The sequence below is a fragment of the Sinocyclocheilus grahami genome, unplaced genomic scaffold, assembly GCF_001515645.1.
Source record: "Sinocyclocheilus grahami isolate Dianchi unplaced genomic scaffold, SAMN03320097.WGS_v1.1 scaffold70.1, whole genome shotgun sequence".
NCBI lineage: Eukaryota > Metazoa > Chordata > Actinopteri > Cypriniformes > Cyprinidae > Sinocyclocheilus > Sinocyclocheilus grahami.
Window position 1 is genome coordinate 58,020 of NW_015505249.1, and position 13,493 is coordinate 71,512.

At 42.8% G+C, this 13,493-nt stretch overlaps 1 protein-coding gene across 4 annotated transcripts; it reads left to right on the plus strand.

The window, feature by feature from the left end:
• Window positions 1-1,843: 1,843 nt before the first annotated feature.
• Window positions 1,844-13,307, plus strand: LOC107585377 (protein crumbs homolog 1-like). Of its 4 annotated transcripts, none has more exons than XM_016272380.1 (13): window positions 1,844-2,498; window positions 2,824-3,019; window positions 3,247-3,386; window positions 3,470-3,640; window positions 3,870-3,983; window positions 4,058-4,717; window positions 9,430-9,744; window positions 10,022-10,602; window positions 10,697-10,862; window positions 11,031-11,901; window positions 12,202-12,318; window positions 12,428-12,554; window positions 12,682-13,307. In XM_016272380.1, exons 1-13 carry the CDS (start codon window positions 1,865-1,867, stop codon window positions 12,901-12,903), a joined length of 4,314 nt encoding a protein of 1,437 aa, XP_016127866.1. In that variant the 5' UTR covers window positions 1,844-1,864; the 3' UTR covers window positions 12,904-13,307. The 4 variants fall into 4 exon arrangements, with proteins under 4 accessions (XP_016127866.1, XP_016127867.1, XP_016127868.1 ...); XM_016272381.1 differs by having other exon boundaries at window positions 4,058-4,714; window positions 9,427-9,744; XM_016272382.1 differs by lacking the exons at window positions 1,844-2,498; window positions 2,824-3,019; window positions 3,247-3,386; ... (1 more) ...; window positions 3,870-3,983; window positions 4,058-4,717 and adding exons at window positions 6,556-7,210; window positions 7,536-7,731; window positions 7,959-8,098; window positions 8,182-8,352; window positions 8,582-8,695 and having other exon boundaries at window positions 8,770-9,744; window positions 12,657-12,734.
• Window positions 13,308-13,493: the final 186 nt, after the last annotated feature.

Sequence of the window (13,493 nt, forward strand, 5' to 3'; positions counted from 1 at the left end):
GGGGGGTTGGGGGCGGGGGCAGCTACAAATAAAAAACAAAAAATGAAAACACAAACAAATATTAAATTGTAAAGTTCAGGAAATAAGACTATACCAGAGAACTACAACAAACAGTTGTTTTTAAGCAACTACCAAAACACATTAGCAGCTACGGATTACACCCATGCAACCAGTTAAAAAAATTGAGTAATGAATATTTTTTTCAAGATAATCAAGATATTTTATTTTGATATTTTGGCTTTTGGTAAAGTCTACGACAAGGGTGAAATAATATAATCACTATTGATAGCATGGTGAAACGTTTCAAGTTTTACTGTGACCTTCATGTAACAAAAAAAGTTTAAGAATCAAGTTTTACCATTGTGGGGACATTTGGTTGCAACAATCATAGTAAAAGCTGACACACACACTTCTGAACTATATACCCCCCTTCAGTGCTTCACCTTATTTCCACAAAACACTGCTCCATTCCTGCTACACTGCCCTGCTAAACACTCAACGCTCAACATGCGCACACGGACAGATACACACACACACAGCACCTCATTCCTTCTGCCCATGCATTAATATCTTCCGCCTGAATGAATATTTGGGATGAAGTTCTGATCAAAGCGACATTGAGGGGGCCAGGGCAGCAAAGTGGTTTAGAGAAGGTGGGGGAGTGGAGTTTAGGGGGACGAGGGGCCCCACAAGGGTTAAGGATGGGTGGGCCACATTAATGGATCCAAGTTGGACGCGCAGTGGGGGATGAGGGTCGAGGTCATGCAGATAACAGGAATTTGGAATGACTCAAAGAGCTCTCATGCGATTGGCCGATTTGTATGAGAAAATCCCCATGTATGCTCTATACCACACTCACAAGCACAAACAAAATATTTGACTTGCAATACTCACAAACAGATAAGATCACAACTTACAGGGGACCTCTCAAATTTGATCTTTTAGTTCAAGGTCTGAAGTACATTTTTAAAGACTTGTTAGGACTGAGAAATCTCACAAATAATCAACCTCACAGATGGGCTTGGTATTTGTAATGCTAACTTTGCAGAGATTCTCTCTCTTTATTCCTCAGGCTCAGTCAGTCTTACCCAGGATTAAGGTTTGGGATCAACAGCCTGTTATTAACTGATGTTAGTCTTACCTACAGTATGTCTCAGATGGTACATGTCTGTTTTCTATTTTGCTATCATAGTAATATATTACAACATAATCTTTAAATTATTATAAAGAAAACGAGTAGTGCACAGAACTCACAATCACTATGTTAGAGTGATACAATATGGTTGCTGGGTTGTTATACTTTGCAAAGTGGCTGCTAGACAGTTGCTTACTGGCCCAAACAAAGGAACCCACCTCCGAGTTTCTATGACATTGTGGTCCCTAGATATGTTTTAGAATGTCTGTTTTATTGTAAAGGCAAATAGGCAACTATCATATGTCTGTTTGCTTAAAATATTTGTGGGACACTTCTCAACAAGCACACAAATGTGCAGGATGTTTAATACTTGGGTTTAGGGGCTTGTTCAGATCCCTAAGCCAAAGTATGTTCCAAGATTAAACACTTGAGCAAGCACCACAAATAATAAGATGAAAAAATGACAACTGGAATTCACATTGGGTTACCCCAGATGTACCCAATTCTGGTCCTTGAGATCAACTTTCCTGCAAAGTTTAAACCCAATATCTGAATCAGCCGATTAAGATCTTCAGGAACACAGGCGCAGGGTTGGAACTGAACTCTGCAAGTAGGTAGATCTTGAAGAGCAGGATTGGGCACCCTTGGGTTTCCCCATTGGAGAAATGCATCACTAAGAGTTACTTTATCTCTCTTTCTCCAGGTATATTCTGTTCCGGTTCATCTGACATGTGTGCATCTTCACCCTGTCAAAATGGGGCGACATGTGTGGATACAATGGACGACTATGTGTGTTTGTGTTCACGGGAAGAAGTGCGGTACACTGGGAGGGACTGTGATGAGCTGTACAATGCTTGTGTGTTTGCTGAATGCGAAGGGTGTGAGACTGAACTTGGCACGGAGCACTACACCTGTCCAGAGGACTTCAACGAGTGTGAAAGTGGACCATGTGTAGGTGCCCTCTCTGAGTGTGTAGATGAGCTCAATGGCTACAAATGTCTGTGCCCACCTGGTTTCGGAGGAGAAGACTGCAGTCATCGTATCACAGACTGTATTGATGAGCCCTGCCTCAACAATGGCACTTGTAGACGGATAGTGGACGGATTTGAATGCACCTGTTCACAAGGTTTTCATGGTGAGACCTGTGAAGTGAATGTGGATGATTGTGATTCACATCCTTGTCAAAACGGTGCAATCTGTGTGGATGGCACCAACAAGTATCACTGCTTCTGTGTACCTGGATACCAAGGACACAACTGTGAGATTGACATAAACGAGTGTGCATCACGACCTTGTTGGAACAATGGAACTTGTATTAATGGAAAAGACCAGTACCTGTGTGAATGTCTGCTGGGATATACAGGTAATCTGTGTGGGTGTGTGAACTTGTAAGTTTCGCCATCTTGTAGCTGTATTATTAACAGTCTAATGCATTTGTGCTCAATCCCACTCCTGACAGGCCAAGGTTCTGCAAAGTATAGCTCCAACATACTTACCTCGAAGTTTCTAGTAATCCAAAAGACCTTGACTGGCTGGTTGAAATGTGTTTAATTAGGGTTGGAACCAAAATCTGCAGGATTATGGCCCTCCAGAAGCAGGATTGGGAACTCCTGGTCTACAAGGATATTCACACTGACAACAATTGTCAAATCATTGTTAGTCATGTATTGTGTTCTAAATCTCTGTAGGAGTAAACTGTGAGATGGAGATCGATGAATGCGAGTCAAATCCTTGCCAAAATGGAGCCACCTGTCATGACCTAGTGGGGCTGTACACCTGTGACTGTGTGCAGGGATTTGAAGGTTCCGACTGTGAAATTAATGTTGATGAATGTGAGAGTGATCCATGTCAGAATGGAGGAATCTGCTACGACCTCATCGATAGGTAAGGGAACTAAGGAATTATGGGAATGCCCGAGTCATGCAGATTGCATGCCCAGCACTGCCCACTGTTTCATCACTTACTCACTTTGTTAAAAATATATCTTCCTGTCTAAGTAGTTGGGCATTGGACAGAAAAAGCTGCAATGCAGACCTGATTGTATGTTGATCATTAAATGCATAAGACTATACATGGACTGACTGTCTTATTTGGTGTGTGTTTGTATGCAGTTATAAGTGTGAATGTGAAGGCACTGGGTTTATGGGAGACCACTGTGAGGAGGATATTCCGGAGTGTGCATCACATCCTTGCCAACATGAAGCAACTTGTATAGAGGGCATCAACCACTACAATTGTACCTGTTGGCCAGGTAGCTCTCCTTTATCCAAAAATTGCACTCATGTCTTTAATCTAACTTTGCAAAAATCATAAATGATGTTGATGTGTGTATAGGTTTTGAAGGGGATAACTGTGAGGTGGATATAGATGAATGTGCTGACACTCCCTGTGAGAATGATGGTGAATGTTTTGAGAAGTCAAAACCTGAACACTGGGAAACAGGCTGGGAGTTCACCTACACCACAGCTGCAGGTTACATTTGTCAGTGCCAACCAGGATACACAGGTACTGGCAACATAAAAACAGTATGGTAAAACAACAGATCATACAACAATACATCCAACAATACAACAGCTTTCATTTTAAAAACTTGTTCCAGAGTTGAGCCTAACTACTGTATGCTGTAGCCCAATATGTGATGGGTGGTCAAGGTTACTCAAATATTGATGCAATGTTTTACTTGAAAAGAGCATTGCCATGCTGTTTATTTGTTTTGTTTGCTTGTTCTCCCCAGGAGAGAACTGCTCAGTGAACATAAACGAGTGTGTATCTGAGCCATGTCACAATGGAGGAAGCTGTGAGGATATGGTAAATGGATACAAATGTGTATGCCCGGAGGGGTTTGCAGGTTGGTGTTTGCATGTGGGAAAGAGTTTGCATGTGTTTTTGTTTGTATTGTTAACTTTGTTATGTCTTTCTCAGGTGTAGAGTGTGAGGTTAACATAGATGAGTGTGAGAGCGCCCCCTGCCTGAATGGAGGTGTATGTGAAGATGGAGTGGCTGAATATAAGTGCCATTGTGCAGAAGCTGAGGAAGGTCTCTTGCCATGGGGAGGACCACAATGCATTGTGCAGCTGCTTGGTTGCATTGACCATCCATGTCAAAATGGTGCCACCTGCTTGCCATGGTTGAATGGAGAGCACGGATATACTTGTTTTTGTCCACCTGGATTTTATGATGATGTATGTTCAACACCAACCACATTCTCCTTCTCCTCACCAAAGTTCTTTCTTATTGAAGTTCCACCACTCGAGCGCAGAAAGAGAGACATAGAAGAACAGGAACAGCCCCTGGGGGTCCGCCTACGCTTCCGCACCACACTGCCTGATATGCTGCTGTTCTTTCGTGGCAATGCTGAGTTCTTCCTCTCTCTGGAGATTGTTGGGGGTGAGCTGCGTGCCAAGGCGATATCAAAGGAGGAAGGGTCGCTGGAGGCTAAATTACCAGGGCTTGTAAGTGATGGAGATTGGCATGAGGCAGTGGTGAACATTGATAGATGGGATAAGGATATCAGACTTGTACTGCAAGTTAAAGTTCCAGGCTGTGGCAATCAAGCATGCAAAGTTGAACACAAGCTACCAGGGGGGGTTGGGGGCGGGGGCAGCTACAAATAAAAAACAAAAAATGAAAACACAAACAAATATTAAATTGTAAAGTTCAGGAAATAAGACTATACCAGAGAACTACAACAAACAGTTGTTTTTAAGCAACTACCAAAACACATTAGCAGCTACGGATTACACCCATGCAACCAGTTAAAAAAATTGAGTAATGAATATTTTTTTCAAGATAATCAAGATATTTTATTTTGATATTTTGGCTTTTGGTAAAGTCTACGACAAGGGTGAAATAATATAATCACTATTGATAGCATGGTGAAACGTTTCAAGTTTTACTGTGACCTTCATGTAACAAAAAAAGTTTAAGAATCAAGTTTTACCATTGTGGGGACATTTGGTTGCAACAATCATAGTAAAAGCTGACACACACACTTCTGAACTATATACCCCCCTTCAGTGCTTCACCTTATTTCCACAAAACACTGCTCCATTCCTGCTACACTGCCCTGCTAAACACTCAACGCTCAACATGCGCACACGGACAGATACACACACACACAGCACCTCATTCCTTCTGCCCATGCATTAATATCTTCCGCCTGAATGAATATTTGGGATGAAGTTCTGATCAAAGCGACATTGAGGGGGCCAGGGCAGCAAAGTGGTTTAGAGAAGGTGGGGGAGTGGAGTTTAGGGGGACGAGGGGCCCCACAAGGGTTAAGGATGGGTGGGCCACATTAATGGATCCAAGTTGGACGCGCAGTGGGGGATGAGGGTCGAGGTCATGCAGATAACAGGAATTTGGAATGACTCAAAGAGCTCTCATGCGATTGGCCGATTTGTATGAGAAAATCCCCATGTATGCTCTATACCACACTCACAAGCACAAACAAAATATTTGACTTGCAATACTCACAAACAGATAAGATCACAACTTACAGGGGACCTCTCAAATTTGATCTTTTAGTTCAAGGTCTGAAGTACATTTTTAAAGACTTGTTAGGACTGAGAAATCTCACAAATAATCAACCTCACAGATGGGCTTGGTATTTGTAATGCTAACTTTGCAGAGATTCTCTCTCTTTATTCCTCAGGCTCAGTCAGTCTTACCCAGGATTAAGGTTTGGGATCAACAGCCTGTTATTAACTGATGTTAGTCTTACCTACAGTATGTCTCAGATGGTACATGTCTGTTTTCTATTTTGCTATCATAGTAATATATTACAACATAATCTTTAAATTATTATAAAGAAAACGAGTAGTGCACAGAACTCACAATCACTATGTTAGAGTGATACAATATGGTTGCTGGGTTGTTATACTTTGCAAAGTGGCTGCTAGACAGTTGCTTACTGGCCCAAACAAAGGAACCCACCTCCGAGTTTCTATGACATTGTGGTCCCTAGATATGTTTTAGATTGTCTGTTTTATTGTAAAGGCAAATAGGCAACTATGTCTGTTTGCTTAAAATATTTGTGGGACACTTCTCAACAAGCACACAAATGTGCAGGATGTTTAATACTTGGGTTTAGGGGCTTGTTCAGATCCCTAAGCCAAAGTATGTTCCAAGATTAAACACTTGAGCAAGCACCACAAATAATAAGATGAAAAAATGACAACTGGAATTCACATTGGGTTACCCCAGATGTACCCAATTCTGGTCCTTGAGATCAACTTTCCTGCAAAGTTTAAACCCAATATCTGAATCAGCCGATTAAGATCTTCAGGAACACAGGCGCAGGGTTGGAACTGAACTCTGCAAGTAGGTAGATCTTGAAGAGCAGGATTGGGCACCCTTGGGTTTCCCCATTGGAGAAATGCATCACTAAGAGTTACTTTATCTCTCTTTCTCCAGGTATATTCTGTTCCGGTTCATCTGACATGTGTGCATCTTCACCCTGTCAAAATGGGGCGACATGTGTGGATACAATGGACGACTATGTGTGTTTGTGTTCACGGGAAGAAGTGCGGTACACTGGGAGGGACTGTGATGAGCTGTACAATGCTTGTGTGTTTGCTGAATGCGAAGGGTGTGAGACTGAACTTGGCACGGAGCACTACACCTGTCCAGAGGACTTCAACGAGTGTGAAAGTGGACCATGTGTAGGTGCCCTCTCTGAGTGTGTAGATGAGCTCAATGGCTACAAATGTCTGTGCCCACCTGGTTTCGGAGGAGAAGACTGCAGTCATCGTATCACAGACTGTATTGATGAGCCCTGCCTCAACAATGGCACTTGTAGACGGATAGTGGACGGATTTGAATGCACCTGTTCACAAGGTTTTCATGGTGAGACCTGTGAAGTGAATGTGGATGATTGTGATTCACATCCTTGTCAAAACGGTGCAATCTGTGTGGATGGCACCAACAAGTATCACTGCTTCTGTGTACCTGGATACCAAGGACACAACTGTGAGATTGACATAAACGAGTGTGCATCACGACCTTGTTGGAACAATGGAACTTGTATTAATGGAAAAGACCAGTACCTGTGTGAATGTCTGCTGGGATATACAGGTAATCTGTGTGGGTGTGTGAACTTGTAAGTTTCGCCATCTTGTAGCTGTATTATTAACAGTCTAATGCATTTGTGCTCAATCCCACTCCTGACAGGCCAAGGTTCTGCAAAGTATAGCTCCAACATACTTACCTCGAAGTTTCTAGTAATCCAAAAGACCTTGACTGGCTGGTTGAAATGTGTTTAATTAGGGTTGGAACCAAAATCTGCAGGATTATGGCCCTCCAGAAGCAGGATTGGGAACTCCTGGTCTACAAGGATATTCACACTGACAACAATTGTCAAATCATTGTTAGTCATGTATTGTGTTCTAAATCTCTGTAGGAGTAAACTGTGAGATGGAGATCGATGAATGCGAGTCAAATCCTTGCCAAAATGGAGCCACCTGTCATGACCTAGTGGGGCTGTACACCTGTGACTGTGTGCAGGGATTTGAAGGTTCCGACTGTGAAATTAATGTTGATGAATGTGAGAGTGATCCATGTCAGAATGGAGGAATCTGCTACGACCTCATCGATAGGTAAGGGAACTAAGGAATTATGGGAATGCCCGAGTCATGCAGATTGCATGCCCAGCACTGCCCACTGTTTCATCACTTACTCACTTTGTTAAAAATATATCTTCCTGTCTAAGTAGTTGGGCATTGGACAGAAAAAGCTGCAATGCAGACCTGATTGTATGTTGATCATTAAATGCATAAGACTATACATGGACTGACTGTCTTATTTGGTGTGTGTTTGTATGCAGTTATAAGTGTGAATGTGAAGGCACTGGGTTTATGGGAGACCACTGTGAGGAGGATATTCCGGAGTGTGCATCACATCCTTGCCAACATGAAGCAACTTGTATAGAGGGCATCAACCACTACAATTGTACCTGTTGGCCAGGTAGCTCTCCTTTATCCAAAAATTGCACTCATGTCTTTAATCTAACTTTGCAAAAATCATAAATGATGTTGATGTGTGTATAGGTTTTGAAGGGGATAACTGTGAGGTGGATATAGATGAATGTGCTGACACTCCCTGTGAGAATGATGGTGAATGTTTTGAGAAGTCAAAACCTGAACACTGGGAAACAGGCTGGGAGTTCACCTACACCACAGCTGCAGGTTACATTTGTCAGTGCCAACCAGGATACACAGGTACTGGCAACATAAAAACAGTATGGTAAAACAACAGATCATACAACAATACATCCAACAATACAACAGCTTTCATTTTAAAAACTTGTTCCAGAGTTGAGCCTAACTACTGTATGCTGTAGCCCAATATGTGATGGGTGGTCAAGGTTACTCAAATATTGATGCAATGTTTTACTTGAAAAGAGCATTGCCATGCTGTTTATTTGTTTTGTTTGCTTGTTCTCCCCAGGAGAGAACTGCTCAGTGAACATAAACGAGTGTGTATCTGAGCCATGTCACAATGGAGGAAGCTGTGAGGATATGGTAAATGGATACAAATGTGTATGCCCGGAGGGGTTTGCAGGTTGGTGTTTGCATGTGGGAAAGAGTTTGCATGTGTTTTTGTTTGTATTGTTAACTTTGTTATGTCTTTCTCAGGTGTAGAGTGTGAGGTTAACATAGATGAGTGTGAGAGCGCCCCCTGCCTGAATGGAGGTGTATGTGAAGATGGAGTGGCTGAATATAAGTGCCATTGTGCAGAAGCTGAGGAAGGTCTCTTGCCATGGGGAGGACCACAATGCATTGTGCAGCTGCTTGGTTGCATTGACCATCCATGTCAAAATGGTGCCACCTGCTTGCCATGGTTGAATGGAGAGCACGGATATACTTGTTTTTGTCCACCTGGATTTTATGATGATGTATGTTCAACACCAACCACATTCTCCTTCTCCTCACCAAAGTTCTTTCTTATTGAAGTTCCACCACTCGAGCGCAGAAAGAGAGACATAGAAGAACAGGAACAGCCCCTGGGGGTCCGCCTACGCTTCCGCACCACACTGCCTGATATGCTGCTGTTCTTTCGTGGCAATGCTGAGTTCTTCCTCTCTCTGGAGATTGTTGGGGGTGAGCTGCGTGCCAAGGCGATATCAAAGGAGGAAGGGTCGCTGGAGGCTAAATTACCAGGGCTTGTAAGTGATGGAGATTGGCATGAGGCAGTGGTGAACATTGATAGATGGGATAAGGATATCAGACTTGTACTGCAAGTTAAAGTTCCAGGCTGTGGCAATCAAGCATGCAAAGTTGAACACAAGCTACCAGATGGTCAAGAAAGTTTCTTGCACAGTGACAGCCTCACAAAGTTATATGTAGGTGGAGTACCAGAGGAGTACATGGAGCTAACCTTAAGTGGTCATGGCTTTTTGGGTTGTATGGAGGACCTACAGGTGGATGGCCATACTGTTCTGCCGCATGATCTTGGAGATGAAGAGGTGAGCGTAGAGTTGGGCTGTATAAAGACGGAATGGTGCGAGGTGGACCCAAATCCCTGCTCTCAACAAGGGCACTGTGTTGACCTCTGGACAGGCTACCGCTGTGACTGTTATAGACCTCACTATGGCCATGACTGCAGCCAAGGTATGCATACACATATGCTCATACACTCAAACACTTTTCTTGTGGTAATGTTTAGAGCTGGGGCATTAAACTCTGGTGCTGGAGGGCAATTTTTATGCTAAGTTTAGCTCTAACCCTTCTCAAACAGCTGAACAAACTAATCAAGATGAGGGTTGGACAAAACCTCTGGAGAACAGTGGCCCTCCAGGACTGGAGTTGTGGTGTAGGGGAACTTATATAATAATAAATAAAACATTGTCATGCTTGACTTTTTTCTCAATTTCTCTTTCTTCCACAGATTTCTCCTTTTGGACATTCGGTCATGAGGACTCTACTAGCTATCTTGCATTTGTACTGCTGTCTGATATTGGCAGGAACTTTAGTGTGTCATTCTTCCTACGATCTCTTAAATCAAGTGGATTATTATTTCAGCTATGTAGGGCAGGTCATCAGCGGACAGAGGAGGATGATCCTTATTTTACCATGTACCTGGAAATGGGACGAGTACAGGTGACCTCTGTGGTGGGGTCACCCATCCTATCATCACCAGTGTTTGTCTGTAATGGAGAGAAACAACTGCTTCAGATAGACATACAGGAAGGTCAGGTGTTCTTTAGCCATGGTGGATTGCGCTACGGGCTTGGCTCTCTGCCTGACTTGGAAGTCCTGGAGGGAGACCTGGTGTATATTGGTGGGTTTCCAAATGAGGAGGGTGCAGCTGATTGGGGGGGTCATTTTAAGGGCTGCCTGCAGGATCTGAGACTAGACGATGTGCATCTGGATGTGGAAGTCTGGAATAGTACCCTCAGTGAGACTCTATTTATCTCCAGTGATGCAAAAAACGTGCTTCCTGGATGCATAAGTGATGACATATGCAAGGTATGTGGACACAAATGTTGCTTTTATCCCATTAGATCTATTTAAATTGATCATTACAGCTGGAAAGAGCTGATGCTGTGTTTCTGGTTTGCAGGTGGAGCCTTGCTTAAATGGTGGAGAGTGCACAGTCACATGGAATGACTTTACTTGTTTCTGTCCATGGAATTTCACTGGAAAGACATGTGAAACTCGGGTTTGGTGTGTCAGTGACCCGTGCGTAAATGGTGGACGCTGCGTGGATCTGTTGGATGGTTTTGAGTGTATGCTTATATTAAACATCCAATTGATATTTAACAGTTTCTTAAAGGTCCTATTAGCAAAATAATTAATTCAGAAATATAAAGGTCGATAATCATGTAGTAAAAATAAATGTGTGTAAAAAAACAGTAAATGGATATTATAAGAAGATATTTTTTTTGTTTTTACAGGCATTGCTAATGCGACTTTTGACAACACACCCTTACACTACAGTGCTAAGGGATCTCTAGTTTACTCGGTGACCAACGTGACCATGGATCTCCGTACAAGGCAGGAAAATGCCGTATTACTTCGTGCATGGAGAGGGGCGGAGCTTCTACTGATTGGTCTTGTGGATTCAGCCATTCATGTGGAGCTCCAAACCGAGAACAGCGTGGAACCAGTGATATTCTCTGGACAGAGACAGATTGCAGATGGAAACTGGCATCACCTGCTGGTTGCCATGGCCAGTCCAGAACGTGATGCATCGCAGTGGTTCATTTTGGTGGATGACATCATCGACGGTAGCAGTGCACCGGAACTTGCTGGTAGTTTAAGTTTTCTTAAAGATTTGTCAAGTGAAGTTGCACTGGCAGAGACGTACACAGGATGTCTAGGCGCTGTCAGAGTGGGTGAGGTTTACCTTCCATTTGTAGACAATGCCAAATCACCCCAAACATCGTGGTTTTGGCGACGACATGATGAGCGTGTGCGCATAGGCTGCTTTGGTGCTCCAGTGTGCCGCTCTCATCCCTGCAGACGTGGTGGTACGTGTGTGGATCTCTTCAATACATTTGGCTGCCAGTGCTCATCAGGCTGGGAAGGGATCACCTGCGAGAAAGAAACAGATGAGTGTGTCTCAGGACCCTGTCTTCATGGCAAGTGCAAAGACAAGTTTAATGGGTTTGACTGCTTGTGTCACCCAGGATATGCTGGACCTACATGTTCAGAAAACATAGACAACTGCAAAGGATCGAAGTGTAAGAATGGGGGAACCTGTGTGGATGGAGTTAATGACTTCACCTGTATCTGTCCACCCAAGTACAGCGGAACACGTTGTCAGTGAGTTCCTACAGATCACACACACTGATGCCTAGACTTGACTCAGTGGTAACTTACAATACATATGCCTTTCAACAGAGAACAGGGGTAAAAATGTGGCCTTCAGAAAGACAACTGCAAACCTGGTTGCAATTGCAAATGGCAATTTAAAAAAATATCAGATAATTGACTATTCATGTTTTCAAATCTCCCACTTTCTTTCACATAACAGTTATTTCTTGTTACCGGAGTTTGAATGAACCAGTGAGACTAAAGTTTTGGGGGGTTATCCATTTGTTTGTTTGTGTTCTTGTGCATCAGGTATAATTACCCTCCTCTAAAGTGTGAACTGGATGTTGAATGTGAAAATGATGGCGTTTGTTATGACACTCAATGGGGGGCAAACTGCACCTGCCCTCCAGGATTCACAGGAGACAGGTGGAATTAACACTTACATCACTGTCCATTAGAAATAAATTGAATATGCAAATATATTAATATAGATGACTAAGTGCATATGTATTTGTGTACATATTTATTTCCACAGATGTGAGAAAGAAATTGATGAGTGTGCATCTAGCCCATGTCTAAACGGTGGATCGTGTCTGGATCGGCTGAACCGGTTTCAGTGTTTGTGTCCAGCAGGATTCAGTGGGCAATTCTGTGAAACAAATGTAAGTAAACACTGAGTAAAATAATAAGCATGCAATTTAGGAGCAGAAATTAGAATGCAAACTAGTACAGTAGTGCTGAGTGTTTTTTTTACCTGCCAACAGTAACAATTTGAATCGCTCTCTGCAGAAACAAGCTCAGCAAGAACATATACCATGGTTGGCAATAGCGGTTCCATTGGCATGTGGCTGTATCCTATTGGTGGCCATTGGACTCATTTTTATGTTGACGACAGCACGCAGGAAGCGGCAATCTGAAGGAACTTATTCCCCAAGCCATCAGGAGATAGCTGGTGCACGCCTGGAGATGGATAGCATGCTGAAAGTACCACCTGAAGAGCGACTAATTTGAACACACAAACAGATGTAGATAAAGGGGCTCTAATATTATCTGTGAGACTCTGGAACTACACTGGAACTTTCCAAGACCTTGTGGTATTACGGAGCCACAGTGAGAAGCAAGTGCTACATCAAAAAAGCAACCTGAAGAAAACATGACGTCATTAAATATGGTTGATCTTTTGTGGAGACCTAAAACTTTGGAATTTAACCAGCAACTCTCTCAAGTGTAGTTAAACTTGAACTTTGTGATTATTTACCTCATGGCATTGTATGCCGGAAAGGCTTTGACAAATACTTCAGAGAGACGGAAATAAGAGTTCACATGCATCCCACAGCATGTAAAATCTTTAACCAGTCCCTCTCAAAGATAAGCACTATAGTGCTAATGAAGGAGTGAGCAACAGTTTGAAAAAATTCGAAAAAAATCACAGCATTTGAATGTACAAGGTATGTCTGTAGCAAGACTGTTAACTAGCTACTATTCCTGCTGTAGGCTACACTGGATATGATAATCAACACTGAGGAATGTGGCTTCATATTCATGCCGATGTGAACAATTAGCCATATATTAGCATTTTCAAGAGTGGAAAACAACTGAAA